Genomic DNA, 20,830 nt, shown 5'->3' on the forward strand with positions numbered 1-20,830 from the left:
AAGCTACCACCTATATCTTTCATCTTCATTTAATATATATCTGTGTTTGGTTTAGTTCAATTTTCCCTTTGTTGAGACCTACACAGTTCAAGAAGTAAAAGTACAACCGAGGCTTAAAAGTGGGCTTGATGCCAAAGAAAATACATATTTGAATGCTGCTTCTGCAGAAGGAAATTACCCTTGGAACATAGATGGAGACTTAATGAAAGAAGCGTCAGAAGTTCACGTTCGGTAAGGCTAAGTATTATGTTTATGGACTGTATACCTGTAACAGATTAGTACTGCAATCTTAAATGTCTATGATACAGATGACACCCCAACTGGGTGTCGTACGTACTGTAAGAACAGTACTTTTGTGTGCTTTTGTGCACTGCACAGTCTGGCCCCTTTGTCATTGTTTGGGCCTCTGCCCTGTTGCCTTGTTGCCCATCTTTGGAAAGGTTTGTTATGACCCACTTGGCCTTTCCTTTCTGGTGCTTCGTCAGCTTCCAGCTCCACTTCTTCTCTTCTTTCTGCCTGTTAGTTTACCCTTCTGTTTCTTAGAGGAGAACAGAAGTAGATAAAGGTCTGTGACTTCTGGGAGGAGCTCCTTTTGGAATAAGGATTCCTGCTTGGAAAGCAGTGTGTGTAACCTTAATAAAAACATGTAGTTGTTCAATTGTGGGGAAGCTTAGTGCTGATTGAGAATAGTCTCCACATCTAGGATCGGAGAAAGAGACTATGAATATGTAGGGAAATAGGAGGATTCTCAGTGGAATTAAATGGGCGGTGGCACATTCTTCTGCAATGCACACAGGATTAGTTGAAGGTGCAGAGCTCAGAGTAAGAGTCTGGTATGTAAAGTAAAAGGCAGATCATGTTACAGGATATATAATATATACATCTAAAGATGATCTTATAGAAATTATCAAAACGGAATTCACCTGATTTTATTCCATATAGCAGTTCATACATATTTGTTCTCCCACCCCCAAAAGTGGCACACCCATTGCACGAGTTAATGAAGTTGATAAAGTTTGACTTCCTCACTTCACAGGGTGCATCCTCAACTTATTAATCTCTATGGAGTGAACACTGATGACCTGGAGAGTTTCCAAGCAACCTGCAGTTGCATATAGAAGGGACACACTGCAAGTTCGGTATTAAAGAATCCTTTTCTCACCTCTATGCGCAGCTTTCCAAGGTCCCAGTCTTTCACTCATCGAATTCAGTTGTTGTAGCGGAAGCTTAACTGGGATGTTTGTAATATTTCTGGTTTTAAATTTTTTATCAAGTTATATATTTTTATCAGGTTGTATTTAACTGTAAAGAAACTGTTAGGCTTAACAAGAAAAAATAAAAACTGATTATATTGGTCTCTTATAAATTTGGGGTCTGAGAAGTGTCCGTCAGAAGAAAATATTTGTTTTTCCTTCAAAATTGTTCTAGCTTTTGCAATAAATATAGTATGAGATACTTTTAAGTCTGCTGCCGCTATCAGTGTTGTCAGGTAACTCAGTTCAAATAGAGCTGGTGAGTGGAGGTATGGTACCGCCTCGTGCTGAAGAACGGTGACAGAATATAGATTTATTTATTTATTTTTTTGAATCAAGTACTTCCATTTCTAGGTATCATTTTTAATGTTGCCTTAATGTATTTGCTTTCAAATCGTTTCTAGTCAAACAGTAATACAAAAGAATATGCTGATGTCTTATATGGCTTTTCTTTGATGAAATGTATTTTAAAGACTACTCTTTGTACAAAATAAATATTGAAAAATATTTTATCTATCCCAGAACTGAAGTGATATTCAGTATAGTTTTTGCTGTTGCTGAGAATAAAGTTATGATAAATAACTTAGAGTTGACTTAAAATTTTTATAACTTCCTTATAGGGCATAAACATTTTTGACTGGCATTTTTTTTGTAACTTATTAAATATTTAATACAATTACTTGAGATGACAGCGAATTAAGACTCTATTCTTTCTGGGAACTGGCTTTCTCTGAGATGACGGAAATTAGCAGACCGACAAGTTTGTCCATCTGCAGGACCACAGGGATAATGAATGTTCTCCTGTTGACTTGTCTATGAATCGTTCAGAAGGCGGCTGACAAATAATGGCATGAAAGCTGCATTTTCCTGTGGCTAGAATGAGTTGCTTTAAGTTCTTTCTTTAGTAAGCAGTTGAATATAATGTGAAATGCAGTCATTTATGATTTTGTTACATCAAGGCACTAAGACTTTATATGGGAGCTATAGCTACTATTTTTTGTTTGATTTTAAATACTACTTGTGAAAAATTTTTATCTGTGATAAATACGCAAGACAAAGTACCGCTCCTAAAGTACTGCAGATGATTATTTGTCTCCTAAGAACAAGCTGTTACTTGTTGGAAATCTCATGCAGTTTCTGCGGGCAAACCTGGCCAGTAGTAAAGGCCAAACTGATAGACAATCAAACGCCTGCTTTGTAGGCAATTATTATAGGAATCTTACAGCTAGTTCTGCTCTTTGCACTGGAGTTCATGGCTGCAGAGTAGGATCAGAGTCACAGTGTCCTTTGGGCTGGACGAGGCCCCATCAGGGCTCTAGCCCAACCTCCTGCTCAGAGTGGGTCCAGCTATGAGATCAGATCTGGTCACTCAGGGCTTCATCCAGTCCGGCCTTGAAACCTCCAAGGGTGGAGATGACGCAATGTCTCTGCACCCCTGTTCCGATGCCTGGCTGTCCTCATGAGGAAAATGTTTTTCCTCATGTCTGGTTGGAACCTCTCACTTCAGTTTATACCCGTTGTCCAGGTTGCAGTCTCCAGTTAAACTACTATAATTGATACTATATCACATCAAATACTTTTAACATGTGTGCTGGTTTTGGCTGGAGTAATTTTCTCCACAGCAGCTAGTATGGGGCTATGTTTTGGATTTGTGCTGGAAACAGTGTTGATAACACAGGGATGTTTTCGTTACTGCTGAGCAGTGCTTACACAGAGTCAAGGCCTTTTCTGCCTCTCACCCCACCCCACCAGCAAGTAGGCTGGGGGTGCACAAGAAGCTGGGGGGGGACACAGCCGGGACAGCTGACCCCAGCTGACCAAAGGGATATCCCACACCATATGACGTCATGCTCAGCATATAAAGCTGGGGGAAGAAGAAGGAAGAGGGGGACGAACTCAGAGTGATGGTGTTTGTCTTCCCAAGTCACCGTTACATGTGATGGAGCCCTGCTTTCCTGGAGATGGCTGAACACCTGCCTGCCGAGGGGAAGTGGTGAATGAATTCCTTGTTCTGCTTTGCTTGCGTGTGCGGCTTTTGCTTTACCTGTTAAACTGTCTTTATCTCAACCCACGAGTTTTCTCACTTTTACTCTTCTGATTCTCTCCCCCATCCCACTGGGGGGGAGTGAGCAAGCAGCTGCGTGGGGCTTAGTTGCCAGCTGGGGTTAAACCATAGCACAGGTTAAGACAATTCAAACTAAACTTCCTAAAGTTGTCTAAGAAGGGTATTCCAGCTACATGGAGTAGATTTAACTGTTTTTGTTACGTAACTAAAAATTAGTAAAATAATTGAACTTGCAAAAGAGACAGCATTCACGTGCTTAACTTGTTGGGTTTCTTTTTAATAAAATGAAATTGTGTGATACTTTAACCTTGCCACCATCAGGACGTCGTACATTCATTTTTTTGTCAACCTGGTTTATAAAAGCTAATTGAGTTTTGCTTCATAGCCTAAGAACAGGCAGCCAACATTTACATGTTAATAATAAAATCTGAATAGGAAGGCAATTTCCAAGGCAACATTCTCACACGTACTGACTGACTTATGTAAACTATATTTCAAAGATACATAAAATGCTTTAGTTTCACTTCTTTGCCTTTTTTGTACTAAAAAGAATGTTAATACTTCTTCCAATACTTGAGGTATATTTTTCACAATATTCTGTAATGTCAAACTAATTTCTGTTCAAAGATATTTTGGTTAAAGTGCAAAAATTCACTAAAGCCTTTTGGAAGATAAGCATTTTGTGTATATTTTCAGACTTGCAAGAAAACATTTCATTCGTCAGATTTTATTTTGATTATTTTAAAAAACAGATACACATTCATGTGTCCTTGCACTGCAGAAGATTTTAGAAAATGTACTTTAGAGTGATCCACATCTTTGGCATCAAATGACGTGAAAGGAAATTACAAAATGGTCCCCGATACCTTTAAAATCTGTGGACAATGCGGCTTTTATGGCACCAACCACTCTACTAGCAAAAGCGCTTGTTGAAGGCACTCCGTATCGCTTTTGAGTCTCAGGCTAGTTCCCGTGTGATGGTGCAGCTTCAAAGTATATGTACGTGTTACATTTATTTCTCCTTGCAGTTCAGAGAGACATCAAAGGCAGGGCAAGAAAGGCCATATCGCATACTGCTGTTGCAATAAATTCAGCTATTGAAAAAGCTGTACATTGTCCATTTGTACTGGGGAGCAAAGTAACATTCCCCCCCCCCCCCCCCCTCCCCCCCTTCACCAAAGCTAGGTGGCAGTGCAAACTTATCTAGCTGAAGAAACTTCCTGTAGTAGCAGAGCAGTGGTTTGAACCATGTTTCTATTCAGTCATTTGCCTTTCCGCTGGGTGGCTTCTGAGGGTGTCTGTTTGGATGATATGTAGCTGAAAACTTCACAAGTAAACCCAAGCTAGCTCTCCAAATGACTTCCTTATTAAGTACTTTCAGGTAAAGGGTGGTACATCTAAAGATAAAATTTGGCCCAGTAAGGTTGGCATTTGGAGTCTTTTGGGTATGTGTTTCTCTGTTTTGTCATCATGTGAAGTCTTTTTTTTTTTTTTCTCCAGGTCCTGGAAGAATGCCAGTACTAAATACTACTATGCTAAGTACTATAGAAGAATCTTCAAATAAATAAAAATAAATACTTGCTTTAAAACCCCCCACATAGAAGTATTTCATTGGAGAAGTCCAAAACATCATGGCAGCAATATCTGAGGAAAGGATGAAACAACTAATTCTGTCACGCTTGCAAGTACCATGTTAAAGACGGCTACAAATTATGACCTCCAATATGTTACTCTTTCCACAGCTGAGAGGATTCTGTGCTGCATCTCCAGGCTACCCCACAGAATTCCCTGCTCTGAATCCACCTTTGACCTTCCTGGTTCTGGCTTGCCTGGGTGTCTAAGTCTCTGCAGTGTTGTGGCTGTGCCTGTGAAGCCAAAGCTTACGAGGTTACCTTCAGAAGCCCCAGAGAGCTTCTGATAGCCGTTTTCTACATCCATGCGCTCTACTTACAGTCCTTCTATTGGTTTAAGCTAATTTACCCTTGTAAAACTGCCAAATCAAGATGAGGGAGGATTTCTTCCTGAATGTCTAATCAAAAGATTATTGAAACTTGAAAATGAACAGAATAACTCACGCTAATGTGTTTGAGATCTTATTTTCCAGGATTGGCCAAATGTTACTACTTTCTAGAAATTCTTCTTTCCGGCAAATAATTCTTCTTCTCTTTATCGTTAGTGTTCTTCTGTCTGTTTGAAACCAGATAGATATACGGCATTTCAAATATTACTGTGAGACTTCAAAACAAACTGTTTTACCATTTTCATATTAGAAAACCAACAGTACTCTAAGGTGTAGTCCTCCGTAGAGTTCAAGGAAATAAAGTGTATTTTGTAAGAGCGAGTGAGCTCAAGACCAGTTTTCTTGTCACTGATGTTTCTCCTGGGAATTAACCTGAATCTTAAATTCTCCATTTTAAAATTAAACGTTTATTTGCCATCTTAGTCATCTTTGTTTCCACTTGTAAAACTCCAGCTGTCTCTTCTGTTCTTGTCTTGAGGGATGGGTTTGTACTGCCTTTTGAAAAAGCCAATCTGAAATACATAATTTTGGAATCTGTTGTCAGCAGTTCTTTGTTATCAAATCTAAACCATAAAAGATGAACTAAAATAAAATGCATATACTTGGTGTTTATGAATGATGGTATTTGCCATTGCTTTGTCATACCAAGTAATCAAGTGTTACTCATCAATCAAAAAAAGTGGGTTTGCTTTTTCTTTTACTTTTTGGGAGGCTAATACTCTCCTGCAAGGAGTAAGGACGTGGGCTTGTGAACTATAACAGTCCACAGAATCCCGTATTTTTTTTCAATGTGAAACGGTAATAAAACTTTCCTGTTAAATTGGTTTCATTTCTACACTTCCCTGGGAAAAACGATGGATGGAGAAAGTCTGCATGTAGGTAAAGAAGTTAACAACCTCTTAATCGCTTGTCAGAGAAGCTGCTTCCTTCATAGTTTTCATTTTTACTTATGCACAGGATTTTTTTAGCATTTATGCTGCAGTTTAAAATCTTAAACATTTTATTCTGGCATGAAACTATGTTGTAGACTATTAGTCATCAGGTGTCAAGTGACATTAAATGTGGAGCACCATCCCACAAAAATAATCCATTTGATATCATTAAATTATATAAATCATTTGCAAACATGAAATGCCTTAAAACATGGGAAGGGGTAAATAAAAGATGATGTAGAATACACAGAAGATAAAATGAAGGAAAATGGAGAAGTATTTTGAAAAAACCGGAAGTTACAGGAGGAATTATGTTTCTTTAGAAAGGACAGATCATAATAAAGTATTATTTCTCCTTTAACCTGCATTAACAGATCCAGAGATCCACCAACAGTGTGATTTCCTGACTTGAGAACAACTGAGAAATACCGAAAACCTACCTTCCATAATATAAATGAAAGCAGCAAAAACAAGGTAACACCAACTATTAAGCCTATTCCAATAATTAGCACAGTAACACGGTATTTTGGCTTTTGGTGGTGCACTCCTTCCAAATAGACCTGGAAAGCAGAAAATAAGTTGAGTGCTGACTGATTCCCCCTTCCCCCCCCTCCAAAAGATACTAAAACAAACTAGGAAAATTAATTACGTTCTTAAGTAATTAACACTATATTCATTGCCTGTGTATAGATATGTACAGAATTCCACAATTTTAATTGCTGTTGGTTTTTCTACTTTGACAAGTTTATCACAAATTCATTAAGAGAATTCTTACATATGTAACTTGTTTGTCCTTGTGTAGTTCAATAACTTTTGCATTTTTTTCTGGTGAGGCTGTTGCTCTTACTTCAAACTTCAATGCTGATGCATCATCCTGATTAAAAAAAAAAATCCTATCTTTTAAAAAATAAAATCAACACATTAATTTCTACCCAGCAAAAACGGTAACACAGCCGCTCAGAAACAGAATCTCACACAAATACACAATGGGGCCTTTTTCTGATCACAAACCAAATTAGTACCAGAAGCTGGAATGAAGCCCAGTTGGATTTTACTTAAGTCCACATCCATGCTGCTTTTCTTAGAAAAGTACAATTATCAGTTGAAATTAAATCCCAATCCTACATAACCCAGCCAGAATAGGCAAAGCCATACACACTATAAAATAGCGATAATCTAAAATACGTATTTTTCAGTTTTCATATATCACCTTGAGACTTGGCATTGAAAACACAAAATAGGGAACACCTAAAAGATTTGGATTTAATCATCTGTTTGCCAAAATATATTAATACCTAGAATTTATATGCAGAGAATACTGCAAATATGCCTTGAAATATTCCCCCCAAGTATGAAAAATTCATGCGTTACCATTTCTAAAAGCGAAGGAGTAGCCTCCAGATGCAACTGAACGGTTGCTTCTTTTCCACTTTCCATGTTTCCAAGCTTGCAATATATTTGTAAGCAAAGGCTGTCATTTTTCATGCAGTACTGTAGAAGGGAGGGAAAGATTAAAACTTAAGTTTATCAACTTCAGCATCTTGGTATTAAAGACACTCAGGAACCGAGTAAAACAAAAAGATCCATGTTTGTTCTTGAAAAGTCAGGGTGTAACTCTAGGTTGTCATCCATCCCTGTCAGTCCATAGGTGCTAAAGGAACAGTACATCGTTATAGAAGACAACAGGTCATTTTTCTTAAAAATTCAATTTTTCTTAGACTGAAAAATAACAATTGTCATAATTTGGTTATATGGTTGGTTTTTTTTTTACACTGTTATTTCAAATTAGCTTTTATCAAGAGTGATAAATGACAATGACTATATGATATCTAGTATAAACAGTGTACTTGGTTGATCCTTACACTTGTACACGGACAGCTAGCACCATTTCACTCAGCTTTGGAGAAGACAAAAAAGCAAGCCGGTACATGATTATATTCTTTGTCCAAGACTGCAACGCCTAAGTTCTGATTTGATATTCTAGTGCAGGCTGTCTCTCAATCATTGGTTGATGTTCCTTGTAACGTGCTTAATCAAAGTTCCAAATTAACATATTTTAAAATGTCCAGCTTCTTTTAAGATGAAAGTATTAAACAAAATTGTACTTTATCAAACACAAGTTGCAGGACATGGAGATTTCTAGGAGAACAAACCCTCAAAAATGTAACACTAGAATAGCAATTCTGGTTTGGACTACATAGACAAGTATCTGATCTCCAGCAGGGTCCATAAGCAGGTACAGAGGGACGAGCTTGAACAGGCCAGGCATGTACGATATTCTCCCAGCCTTCCAGATATTTTTAATAAGAACTTCCCGAGCCAAAAATTATTGCCATATATTTTGTAATTCTTATTGACTTTCAGTCCCATTCACTTGTATAGTCTCCCTTGGAATCCACTTATTTTTAGCATTCATAACACCCTTCGGTAAGAAGTTCCACCAGGAGCACTACTTTGGGTTTTGGTTTTTTTTTTTAACCTGGCTCCTATTAGTTACATTTGATGGCACTTTTTTGATGTGGAAAAGGCAATGAATATTTGATCTGCATACTTCATGTAATTAAAATTAAGACTGTTTTTCCCACATGCATCATTTTCAATTTGTTACTGAATTTCATCTGCCATTCTGTTTGCCCGCTCATTCAGTTACATAACCCTTTGGCAGCTCTTCGTAGGTGACTGTCATCCACGCTGACTTCAGTGACGTGTCATTAATCAACTTTCTCACCTCTTTCACTAAAGTCATTTATGACTATGCTGAACTTATCACCGCAAATCCTTGGAAGACTGCTCTAGTGACCTCATTATATAACATACACCGTTGTCTTAAGGCTCATTCATACAGTCATTTATTTCCCACTGATGTCAAAAGACAGACCTTACCATTTGTCTCTTAGCAGGCTTTGAAAAGAAAGTGACAACATCCTTTAATATGTTTTCGGTTTTTTCTGCTGCACTACAGTTTCTGGGATATCTATTATAGGAGCACTGTCCAACTGTTGTCTGGAAATAAAAGTAACACAGTGTAGAATTTAAACATCAGATAATAATCAGAATACAGATTTCTGAAAGGCAAGAAGCTCAAAAGGAATGTGAATTTTACTTTCAGAATTCTAACACACATGGGGCTGAAGATCAACCTATTCTCGTTCACTCTGCTTCACCATAGCTAACAAATTGAATGCATGCTTAGTACCTAGTTCTGCCGTGCTCTGCTTCTCTTTTTCATAGAATTCATATAGCTAATAAAATTATATTGAGTAACCTGTGCTTACCTTGATATCCAATGTGTTGAACAATTTGAAGTCATTGGGTGGAAAAGCATTAGGTATCATTATCTCTAAGTTTGTATTTGGAGCCATGCCTGGTCCTGCACTGATAACCTTGTGGGGAAGAATGTTATACATTTAAAGCTTTAATTCATGGTAGCTATTCAAGTAACAACAACAAAAAAAGTATAAATACATAAAACTTCACAGAACGGGGTGGCACCTGCATTGGTACGCTGTCATGAAAGTGGACTCTGCTAGGAGTTGTAACATTTTGCTCAATTCATTCTGCAGGCTTACTGAACCCTTCGCTTCTCTGAACCCATTGAGTAAGTAGTGCTAATCTGCGATGACTACCCTGAGGTCATACAGACTGCCTTCCGGGAGAATATGCAAAAGGAACTAGGAGAGATTAATGTCTAACTCCTGCTTTTAATCCACTGCAGACAAATCTGATACTTATAGATCCTCTTATAAGGAGCTCCTAGTTCCTTTTGCTTACCGTAAGATAATTCCTTTTAAAGTGTTTCTTAATGGAAGAAGTGGCAAGTCAGAACTGCTTGTGCGAAGTAATTTTTCTCTGACCAGTCAGTGGAAGATTGTCCAGGCCAAAAAAAAATTGTTCAAAGAGGGATTAACAGCCACTTCCCATCACTAATGCACAAAAGTTGCTCACCGTGCCCTTGTACTCTTAAAAAAATTCCCTTACTGACTGTGCAGACTGTCATTAGATACACTGGAAATCTAAGCATTAACCTTCAAAACAAGGATAATAGGGTTTACAAAGAAAAACACTTACATGGAAAGTGAAGTTGATATTCTCCTTCATACACGTAACTGGTGAATCTTTCTCATTTGTTCCATAAACAAATGAAGCTGGTGATACAAATCTACAATGGTTTAGAAGTTGTTAATTAATAGAATTGCTGTGTATCGTTAGCATAACTTTCTGCTCCATGCTACCACCAGTAAGATTGGGTCTAAGAAAATACCTGAGTTTGCGTTTTAGTAAACCTAGAACACTGGGTAGAAGTCCTCTACCTTTGTACTCTTCCCTCTTAAAAAGGCAGACGAATCAGAAAAAGTCATAAATCCTCACCCAAAACTATGTTCCATGAGTGCCCCGCAACAAATCCAGAATATGGTCCATGTTAAGCAAGGCATCTGAGGATCTGCTGTGCTCTTATTAAATACCTCTTTCTATAAAAAATATTCCAGTTCTTAAAAAATATTTGTCTGTTAAGAGACAAGTTTGAAGCACCACAGATATCCTTGGTCTCATCTCACAGTAGTGGAAACAAAATCTTAGAAGTGTAGCTGTGTCATCTCACCCCGAGGATTTTTCAGCGACATCACGCTTCTGCTTAAAAGCTTTGGGAATTTGGAATAGTAACAAGACAACAGTTCTACGGATGTGCAGGTATAGCAATAGCTGGCTTACTTACCCATGAACATTTAACTCGACCTCGTATTTCAGAGGTACAGCTAAAGTTAGTGTATTATCCAGCAACATGTTCCCATCTTCATTTTTACTATAAAAACACAATGAAAGAAAAATGAGTATCGAATGCATCATCATATGCTAAGCATTATTTCTATAAACAAATATTAAACAGACCTTTTGGCTTATTAAAACAAAAATGTTTTATTAGTAACAGGCAGTTAAAAAAAAAAAAAAGGGCATTTTATACAGGGAGAAACCTCCTCATTATTTAAATATCTATTACCTGGGTCCTTTCTAATTTCCCTTTCTCTACAGATTTGCAACGGATGTGCTTTCTTGCAGTTCTGCTTTGCTAAGTCCTTCCAGTGTTCCCTATTCTGTTTTTCAAAGCTAGTAATATTTTTCATTGAGTAATTTTTATTAGACTTTACCAGGTAGCATTAATGATGATGTTGAGGTCATCTTCTGCTCTGGTAAACGAGCTTGCATCCAAGAGGAAACTAAAATCCAGCTGTAGAACAAATAAGATTTTCTTTATATCAAATGATAGTGTGTCTTAACACAGTTTAAATAAAAATATTTTATTAAACTCATTTAGAATTTCCTGCTCTGAAAAAATTCAGAACTAAGAAAACACTTGCTTTTTGTGTCTTCTACTCCCTTTCTATTGACCTAACACATTTGTTCCTAGCCTTAGTCAGCTCACTTGTCTAGGAAGCCAAGCACAATCAGTTGATGCATAATACAAAGAATGTTGTCCCTTACTGAATTATTCCAGAAGGTGTTTAAGCAATTAATTTTAAAAGTAGCAGAGAGATTCAGATACCAACATGATAAAAGACGTTAGTTGGGAATGACAGAGAGATTCTGAAAACCAAGGTGTCGTCCCCCCCCGACCCCCCCCCAAAAAAAATCCTCATAACGTATTTCGGGTGTTTTTAAAGCCAGGAACTTCATACATAGCTTACCTTTGATTTTTGATCTACGTATAAATAACCAACGCTGCACTCAAGTTTCACTGCATGAATTTCTTTATCTAATACGTCACAATGTATCTGTTTTTCTTCCTAAAATAAAGGACAAATTATTAATGATTAAAATAAAACTGCTTTTTTCAGACATTTCAAATTACATGCGCACACTGAAATGGGTGGTTTATATTTCCCTGAACTAGGTGTTTGTTATTTCACTGATGCTAATATACAGAATATTCGTATTATTCATGACTACTTTAACATATCCTTATATTGATTACTTCATCTTCTGTTTGCTAATAGTGAAGCTAAGGTGTACGCATCAGACCCACTCAAGTTTAAAGCCAACCTCTGAAAGGTGTCAGGGGGATTCTACACAGAGAGCAGTAATTTTAAAAAGGCAGAAAGAGAGAACAATTAGACTTGTGACTTTTTCATAAGGCTATGTATCTGTGAAAAAGAGCAGATTCAATGAGATCTTTGTGATCACTGAAAACATGATCATCAGACAAAAACTAGCTGTAGTATCCTGAAACACATTTAGAAACAATTTTTTTTTTATTTTAGTTGTTACCATCACATCCTGTTATTGAAATGATTTGAGTCACCTGTACTGATTAAATTGCATGTGGTTTAGGTAGCTAGAAGTCTGAGAACTTAAAAACTGGAGTTTTGTCAGCTTTTTTGCAGGGGGTGTGTGTGTGTGGTGTGTGTAGGTTGTCAGTATCTAAAGAAACTCAACAATCCATTAACAATTTGAAAAATGTCTGGCTGAAAAAGAAAAATATCAAAGGATTACTGTTTGACAGATTTTTTTTGTTCTTACCAATTCTAAAACTCGGATGAAATAAAGACCTTTAGGGATTTGAATGTGGAGGACAGTTTCATATGCATCATCTCCAACATTAAGCAGAGAAACGTTCAACAATAAAGTCTTCGTACTTCCAACAGCGAGATATGTTTTCTTATCATGAGGCCTATAAAAATAATTATCATAATATAAGGGAAAAGTAATTCTATATACAGCTTGTACGCAAAAGTTTTCTGCCTCTGCTCTTTTTAGTTAATTTCATTTGGTTCTGACAAAGTTCAGCTGGAGATCATTAGGAAAGTTTTTACCCAGTCCTGTAACTGCAGGTACTACCCCAGTTGTATGATGGTCAACTCCAGTATTGTACTTTTTAAGGCTGAGGTTATAAATGCGAGAGCAAGAAAATTGTTATCAGACCAGTCGTGCTTCTGGCTTTTACAAGACGAGAATAGCAACGTGCTGCTGCTACGGTATTTTCAGACATTATTTCAAAATTCACCCTGTGTACTCAAAGCATAGGACTGAGTTAATATGAAACAGGTCACAAAGAGGGCAAGTGAACATGCCTGTCTTACGATCTATGTAATGTTCTATAATCGTGTTACAAGTACAGACACCCTATGGGGGGCTAAAAGTAAACTTCAGCGTGACATTAAAGTTTAATTAAGACTTGTAGAAAGGCTGCCTAGAAGTAGACATTTATCAGATATTCTGGCTTGAAACCAAAGCATTAGTCACTGAACACCTTTGGGAAAGAAGATGGCACTTTGAAAAGCAACAGAAGGTAAAAGCACTGCATAAGCAGATTGGTTCCAAGACAAAAGCGAATTAAAGAAAAACACAATGTTAATCAAGCCACTGAAATGTTAAGTTTAGGTTGAATTTTAAAGTTGTTTTACTAGTTACATGCTTACCATTCAGTCCTCTTACATGCACTAAAGCCAAGCTCATTAACAAGATGCTGTCACGAAGATGCCTCCCAGCTTAACACACAAGTACACAAAAGCACCAGGTGCACATCTGGGACTACAGCAAAGCTGAACTAGAGCTTTTCCCTGGTCATCGTATTTCATTCTTCATTAAAAAATGCATGATGCGGACTAGAAATTTACAGAGCAGGCCAAAATCTAAGCAATTTAAACAAAACATGATAGTGTATACATGAAGACTCATAACTCGGTAAGTAAAGCATTACATTGACGCCCCTATTTGATTTCATTCTTTTAAGACTAAAAGTGGTTGCTTTGCTATTCAAGGATAATGAATGCATTCTGTCTAGCCAAAATAAGTTAACGCTTCACAGCTAACTATTTTTTAGTCGAGATTCTAGGGGCACAATGTAATTTAAGGTGATACTTCACACTTTATCAAGATATTTAGCCTATTTATTTACACTGAAAATCTGCTACTGGTACCTAATGCCAAGCAGGTATGTTGCAATCTGTTTTCCCTTCTGAGAGCTTTGTAATACTTAGAAAACCGCATTGCTAATGTCATGAATGGAAATGCTGCACAATCCTTCTTTCTGAAAAGTTTATGATTGTTCAAATAAAATAATCTTCAAGCGTGAGAAAACGAAAGGGCTTAAGGCTCATGCTACAGGCCACGCGTTAAAGTAGGCAGAAAGACGCTAAGCTTATTCTGAAATCTGTGAAGATGAAAAAGCTTGTGCTTGGGATCACACAGGTGTGATTAATCAGCATTATGTGATTGTCATCGTTTTTCAGTGTCATTTTAGGTTGTTCAACCTAATACCTTGATTAAAGTAGAATCAACTTTAAAAGTGATAAATTACACGAGAAAATCCAGGTCATACGCAAAATATCTAACTAGCTGGGATTCACAACAGGTACAATTTCTCTTTTTGCACACCAACAACCCATATTTCTTGCTTTGAAGTATAATATTCAATAAAGAAAAAGGTTGTGATGATAAAATATAACTTAAAATCAAATCATTAAAATCCATCCTGAATAGAAACGATGGTACATGGCTTAAAACCTTCCAAATAGAAGTATATCTCACAAAGTATTGCTTGGTGTAATACAGATTCTGCAAGACAATAATAATTGTATTTAAATACGTTGGAAGTGCATTAATTATCTTGCATAACAACAGGATTTAAACATGCTACCTAATTGGAAGGAATGGGAAAAACTGAAAGATACTAAAGGGTATATCCAAAAAAATTAGGCATGTAAATGAAAAAAGTCACAAAACAAAATTAATTTTGGAAAATGCAAGCTAATTCATATAGGGAAAAGAAGTCTAAACCTCACATAATACTCAACCATCTGGTGTCTCAACCAGCAGTATAAAACGGAAGATGTAATATTCTGAAGTAAACGAGGAAAAAGAACCACTTAATTATTTTATAATTGAAATAATAAATATAACAATGTCAGTACAAAACTGAAGTATCTTTGTACAGTGCAAGTACAGTATCTTCACAAGAGCAGCAGAAATAACTGATAGCTTGTCAATTTAACAGTAGTTGTGATGTCTACATATTGAGTATGCATTGTGCACTTTATCTTAGCCCAGTATATATGAAAAGTAGAATACAAGTTTACCTTTTTGTGTAGAAGATACATTTTATGAGCTGTAAAGTCTTGTAATTATGCAAGAACAGTTCTTCAATTATGTACATTTCTGTTACATTTCCTGGAAGATCTACGATTTAAAAATATCCTCCAACTAAACACAGGCTGTAAAGTTGTAATTATGCAAGAACAGTTCTTCAATTATGTACATTTCTGTTACATTTCCTGGAAGATCTACGATTTAAAAATATCCTCCAACTAAACACAGCTTTACTCCTCGTATTTTCTCAGGGAGTCCATAGTCTACTTTTGCAAATGAATGTTCTTTACGTACAAAAGATTAAGGAATCATTTAAATAAAATCTTATTGAACCTCTTTCAAAAAAATGAAAGCCACATTACACTTACTTTGGAAAAGCAACTTTTCCAGAAACTCTCAAGTCAGCAGAACAATTTTCTTGGGAGCAAAATCTTGCAAAAATAAACTATAAAAGAGAAATTAAAAAAAAGGCACTTTAGTGTATTATGCATATTATAGTGAATAAAAGTATTTCCAAAGAAAGAAACCTATCACCTTGCTACGAAGTATCTGGAATTGACTAATAGCTCTTGCTCCTAAAAACAATTCAATCAGGCTATGATTTGCCATTTTCCAAGCACATTCCGCACACCCAGAATAACAACAGAGAGGCTTTCCAGACTCAGTCCCTCACAGTTAAACCAGTGGGTGGATGTTCAGCGGATTTTTTAAAAGTAGTACCTAAAAAGGGCAGAGTGTTTTAGAGGACCCAGAACTGAGGTCTCTGCAGACTCTCCTATGATACAGCACATTAACTTTTACAAGAGAGTTTCATTACACAAACTTTACTTATCATACAGTTAGTAAGGTTTGATGAGACTAGAGGCACCATGAGTTGCATGGGTCCGTGCCTTGGTTATCAGTATGCTATAGAGCACATTTATGTCACTACATTCAACGACACCCTCTTTCTCTCTAACTGTGGTTTCTAAAACAAATTTTGAATGAAGATGAAAAGGAAAAGCGTGCCATTTAAAAGGTGCTTTTATATATCTCAGAGTTCTGATCGTCAACTGTATCTGAATTACGTGAAACTTACTGTTTGTGAAAAGTTGTAAGATGTTTATGAGCATTTGGTAGTTAAAAATTCAGAGCATCCTGACTTTTGCTTAAGTCAGAGTAAAAGTCTATTAACTCATTAAGTAAGTTGTTTTGGGGAAAAAAAGTTAATTTCATACTCATTTAAGCAGATACTTAAGCAACATCATTGAAACACTTCAAGATTAATACCAACACGATATTGTATATTTAACACAGAATTAATTTTAAAGAACAATTTTATACTGGAAAGTGACTCATCCCGTGTAGTTGAAAAAGAATGAATACTTCAAAGAGTGAATTTCATACCTGTGTGTTCTGAGGTGTATAATATTACATATTCTTGCAAGTTCTCTGCACATACCTCTTTTTTTTTTTAAGTCATAATACAAACTGTATACCAGCTCTGCAAAGATTTTTTTTTTTTAGCGAAAAATTAGGCATTTTTTAGCATGCTGGTTTATTAATTAAGATCAAGGCACTAGGTGCTGGTCTGGAAAATGCGTTCCTTCACATGCTATGGATGTGTGAAGCTTTTTTTCACTTAAGATTAAAACATGAATATTTACTTACTGCATTTGGAAAAAGAGAACTCATACACTAACCTTGCTTTTTATAACATCTTTTTCTTTCCTCCGTTGAAGAACGGGTTGAAGTGGTGAAAATTCTTGAACATTTCTTTTCTGTAGAATGTGATGCCCCAGATGATAACTTGCTTCAACATGTACAGGAGTCAAGATATCCCTTACATCTTTCTATGAAAATTTGAAACCTAATGAGTTAATCATATAAGACAAGACATGTATGCTTACGTTTTAAAGATTACGAGGTTCCCTAGAACTAACTTAAACAGGAACGCTTATTTTTTACATGTAAAATAACTTCATATGCCATATGGCTCATATACTTTTCCAGACATCTTTGTCGCTGAAAGAGGTAGTCAGAAACGCAGAAAAGCATAATACATTCAATGACAGCATCAGGCATTTCGGAACGGAAAAATCTTTTATTAAAAGAAGCCTTATTGAACGGTGAACCTATTTCTGTCAATAATACTGCCTCACACACCTATGAAAAGCTGTACTGCCCAAATAGAAAAATAGGGAAAAGTTGGCTAAAATGGAGAAAGTTAACCAGTGGGATAATGCCAGAGAAAACCCATGGGTATTTCTGTATGAAATCAAAAGGAGTTCTCCCACAGTACCACTAAAGCAGGTCATGACTGCGTTTTATTTTTCTGCCTCTTTATTTCTTATTCTGTATTAAAAAGATTAAACTCCTCAATAAATGACCATTTTGTACACAAAGGCTTGACTGTGTAGGAATGTTGCAGATCAGAGCCCAAACTACCTACTTGTGAAAACTGAACAGCTTGAAGCACCGAGTACTAACAATAGCAAACCTAATTAAATTATTCCCTAAGTGTAGGAGATAGACAGACACTGATTGTCCCTCCACATGGCCAGTACTTTAATTCTTATCTGCAAGCTTGCTTTGGCCAAATCACATATTATCTAATTCATAATAATTTTCCACAAGGTCTTCTCTGCATCTGCTTTATATTACTTCCATTATACTAATTAGCTATTAATTAGTCTTTACTCAAAATACATAAAACGTATATTGTCTCTTGCAAGGACTGTACTTGACAGACATTCACACTTACTTAACTTTAGGAGCTTCATACAAGTACAGAAACCTCAATGGGTGGAAGGAGATGCTTATAATGCTATTAATTAAGAATTAAAAAGAAAATTGAATTATATGGAGGAAGAAATACTAATGATAGACTATAGGAAGTGATGAGCCAAATCATATCCTTCCTCCTACACAAATACCTGCTGATGCTGGTACAGCAATCTGTACAAGGTCAGCTGTCAGTCAGATCTCTCTTAGCTTACAAAACTCTTCTAAGTAAGTGGCAATTTGCCATTGCTCCTGTAAGTAACATTCGCTTAGGTGCAACTACCAGTTGAGATGCATCTGGGCAATTTTCCAGTAGGTAACATAAGCTTTCCTTTTTACCCCAAAGCTTTATCGTGAAGAATTGGCTTCTAATGGTGTCATAAACAAAAAATAAGTAAAAGGAAGGAAGAAGAAAAATACACGGATGACTTTTTCCCTGCAGATTTTTTTGTAGCTGTAGAAAATTAAGTCTATTTCCCAGCCTCTGTGCAGGATTAACTGCACCCATCATCCTAATAGATGCTTGTTTCAAAAGGTCACAGAATTGCTACCTCGAGGATTTTAAAGAAAAGGCTAGGCAAACTAGTCCATTATTTTATTACCCTTGTTTCCCCTTACTTCTAAATATTCCCTGTCCTTAGTATTTCTTTAAAGAATTCTTTTCCCCCTTAGATAAGGTCTTACAGGACATAAGTCTATTTTTTCTGAATTTAGTAAAACACGGTTCTTCCGTGTCCGCTAGTTTTTATTGTTTGATTGTGGTTTAGGACTTCAAGTTCTTCCCATTTATTCTCCAAAATTTTTGTTGAAATAGGCAAGCTTCCAAGGTGTTTGATAGACTGAATCACTTTTATTCTTTCTTGTCCAGTGAATGGCCTTAAAAATATTATATCCTTATCCTGATTGCAGTTGTTTTTACTTTCAAGACAGGTCCCTCATTCACCCTTCAGAGGGATACATCAAGCACGAACACGACAGTTCATTTCCTCCAGGGCAACAGTGACTTTGAGACTACTATTGCAGTTAGGATCTTACTGACTAGATCCTTACTAACTTATTTCCAAGTCAGTACCGTCCTCAATTTCAAAGGATGGTTGCTGTTGGATCAAACTCTATTTCTGGAGAAACCAACAGCCAACTTCCTCCTGCTGAGTAGCTGGTACCGTCTATTACTGGTGTTGGTACAGGCCTCCCTGGCTAGCTGACACCTTGCAGGTCTCCAACAGCCTCCTGCTGGAGGACGCTTCTCCTCTGAAGCACTTCTACCAGCAGATTCCTTCTACAACAAAGTTGTCTCTACACTTTCACAGACAGAGAACTGTAACCACAGTCGCTACTGATCTGGTCCAGGATTCAGGCTGATATGTCCAGGAGAAAGATGTATCTGTGCAGGCTTCACTTTTGTGAGCAGAGAGATCACTTTGTCAGCACATTGCACATTCTTCATATTGTTCAGCTCTAAATTCATTCATAAAACTGCTGCGAGTGCTCTTCCTACCCCGTTTCTGCCTCTTGATTGTCTGAGTATTTCCCTTGGTGAGTGCTGCATTCCTTGCAGGGAAAAAAAAAAAACAATTCCAAGCAAGTGTTCTTGTTCATGCCCTGCTAGCCTTTGGCTCCTTGCAACAAATTCACAAAACAGACCACACTATAAACCTCGAACTACAGACTCTCTTCTGGCAATCATCTTCTTTTCACTTCCGGTTCTTTTCTTATCAGGTGAGTCTACCTCATCTACTCACAGTAAAAAAGGGAGCAAGACCATACACGTGTTCTTTGAAATAGTTACAAATGACAAAACATAATAAACATTTTCTCTGTGTAATTACAAGTTTAAAAATTTTGCATTAAGGAGTACATAGGAAAGTTCCATCAGAAATGTTCAGCAGAAAATGTATGTTATACCGTTTCTTCTTGGTTGCTCCAAACGGGCCTCAATCTATGATCCGTCATCCATAAAAAAGGGTGAAAAAATGTCAAGAATGCTCACTTCGTCACTGTGATTATTATTATTATTATGCATTCTCACTGACATAAGAGATGGCAGACCCACTGACTTCCCCACAGAAAGCTAAGAAATCATCAGAATTAAAATATATTAACTGTGGAAGTTATGAACACAAATATTTTACTTCCAAAATGATGTGATGCAATTGAAAACAAAATTGGTTCTATTGCAGCAGGTGTGCTTTTCAAAGGAGAACAAAGGATTTACAGGGCAATACATATTGAAAATTACATTACCCTCATAAATGCTGGATGATCTTTGCAGGCAATATTCTTGCTGTAAATCATTACATTTCCTGAGATTGTATCAGATGTTCCATTGGAGGAAAAATAAAATCTTGCTTGTGTATCCACTTTTCTGTTCACGTCAACACTCAGATTATAAAGCAGTACTGCAAAATAAAACCCAGGGAAAATAACAGTTATAAAAACTTTAAATGTTATAATTTTCATGAATTTTATGATAGACATTACATCTTCTGACTCACTTCCTTCAGTACGTCCCGTAATATTAATTCTGAAATGCTCTGCTTAAAAATTCTCTGACACAAATCCTTACCTAACAAAAGCTTCAAGCCCTCTGAAAATTGATTGCATCATGACTGATCACTGATACGTGCTTTTACATCAGGGATAGTTTTGTCAAGTTGTATTTATAATTTTCTATTAGAATCTATTTAAAGAAAACCTGCTTCAGTTACTTACAGGG

At 36.6% G+C, this 20,830-nt stretch overlaps 2 protein-coding genes across 2 annotated transcripts in view; one reads left to right on the forward strand and one right to left on the reverse strand.

Moving 5' to 3' along the window:
- The window catches only part of CERKL (ceramide kinase like), a 33,259-nt gene extending 32,141 nt beyond the window's left edge, over nt 1-1,118 (forward strand). Inside the window, exons 11-12 of the mRNA XM_019474703.1 lie at nt 56-231; nt 1,037-1,118. Coding sequence (XP_019330248.1) covers nt 56-231; nt 1,037-1,118 — 258 coding nt within the window. The remainder of the gene's footprint in view (nt 1-55; nt 232-1,036) is intronic.
- Nucleotides 1,119-5,347: 4,229 nt separating this feature from the next.
- Nucleotides 5,348-20,513, reverse strand: LOC103907498 (integrin alpha-4; the record flags this gene model as incomplete). The annotated part of the gene is made up of 14 exons (XM_009289699.1): nt 5,348-5,850; nt 6,711-6,830; nt 7,046-7,144; nt 7,642-7,761; nt 9,154-9,273; nt 9,546-9,653; nt 10,339-10,429; nt 10,985-11,071; nt 11,415-11,494; nt 11,952-12,050; nt 12,784-12,934; nt 15,720-15,796; nt 17,034-17,183; nt 20,359-20,513. Coding segments are annotated over 14 exons (1,550 nt in total), but the record flags the coding sequence as incomplete, so codon positions are not given.
- Between the last annotated feature and the right edge of the window lie 317 nt (nt 20,514-20,830).

Source organism: Aptenodytes forsteri, unplaced genomic scaffold (assembly GCF_000699145.1).
Source record: "Aptenodytes forsteri isolate BGI_AS27 unplaced genomic scaffold, ASM69914v1 Scaffold442, whole genome shotgun sequence".
Taxonomy (NCBI): domain Eukaryota; kingdom Metazoa; phylum Chordata; class Aves; order Sphenisciformes; family Spheniscidae; genus Aptenodytes; species Aptenodytes forsteri.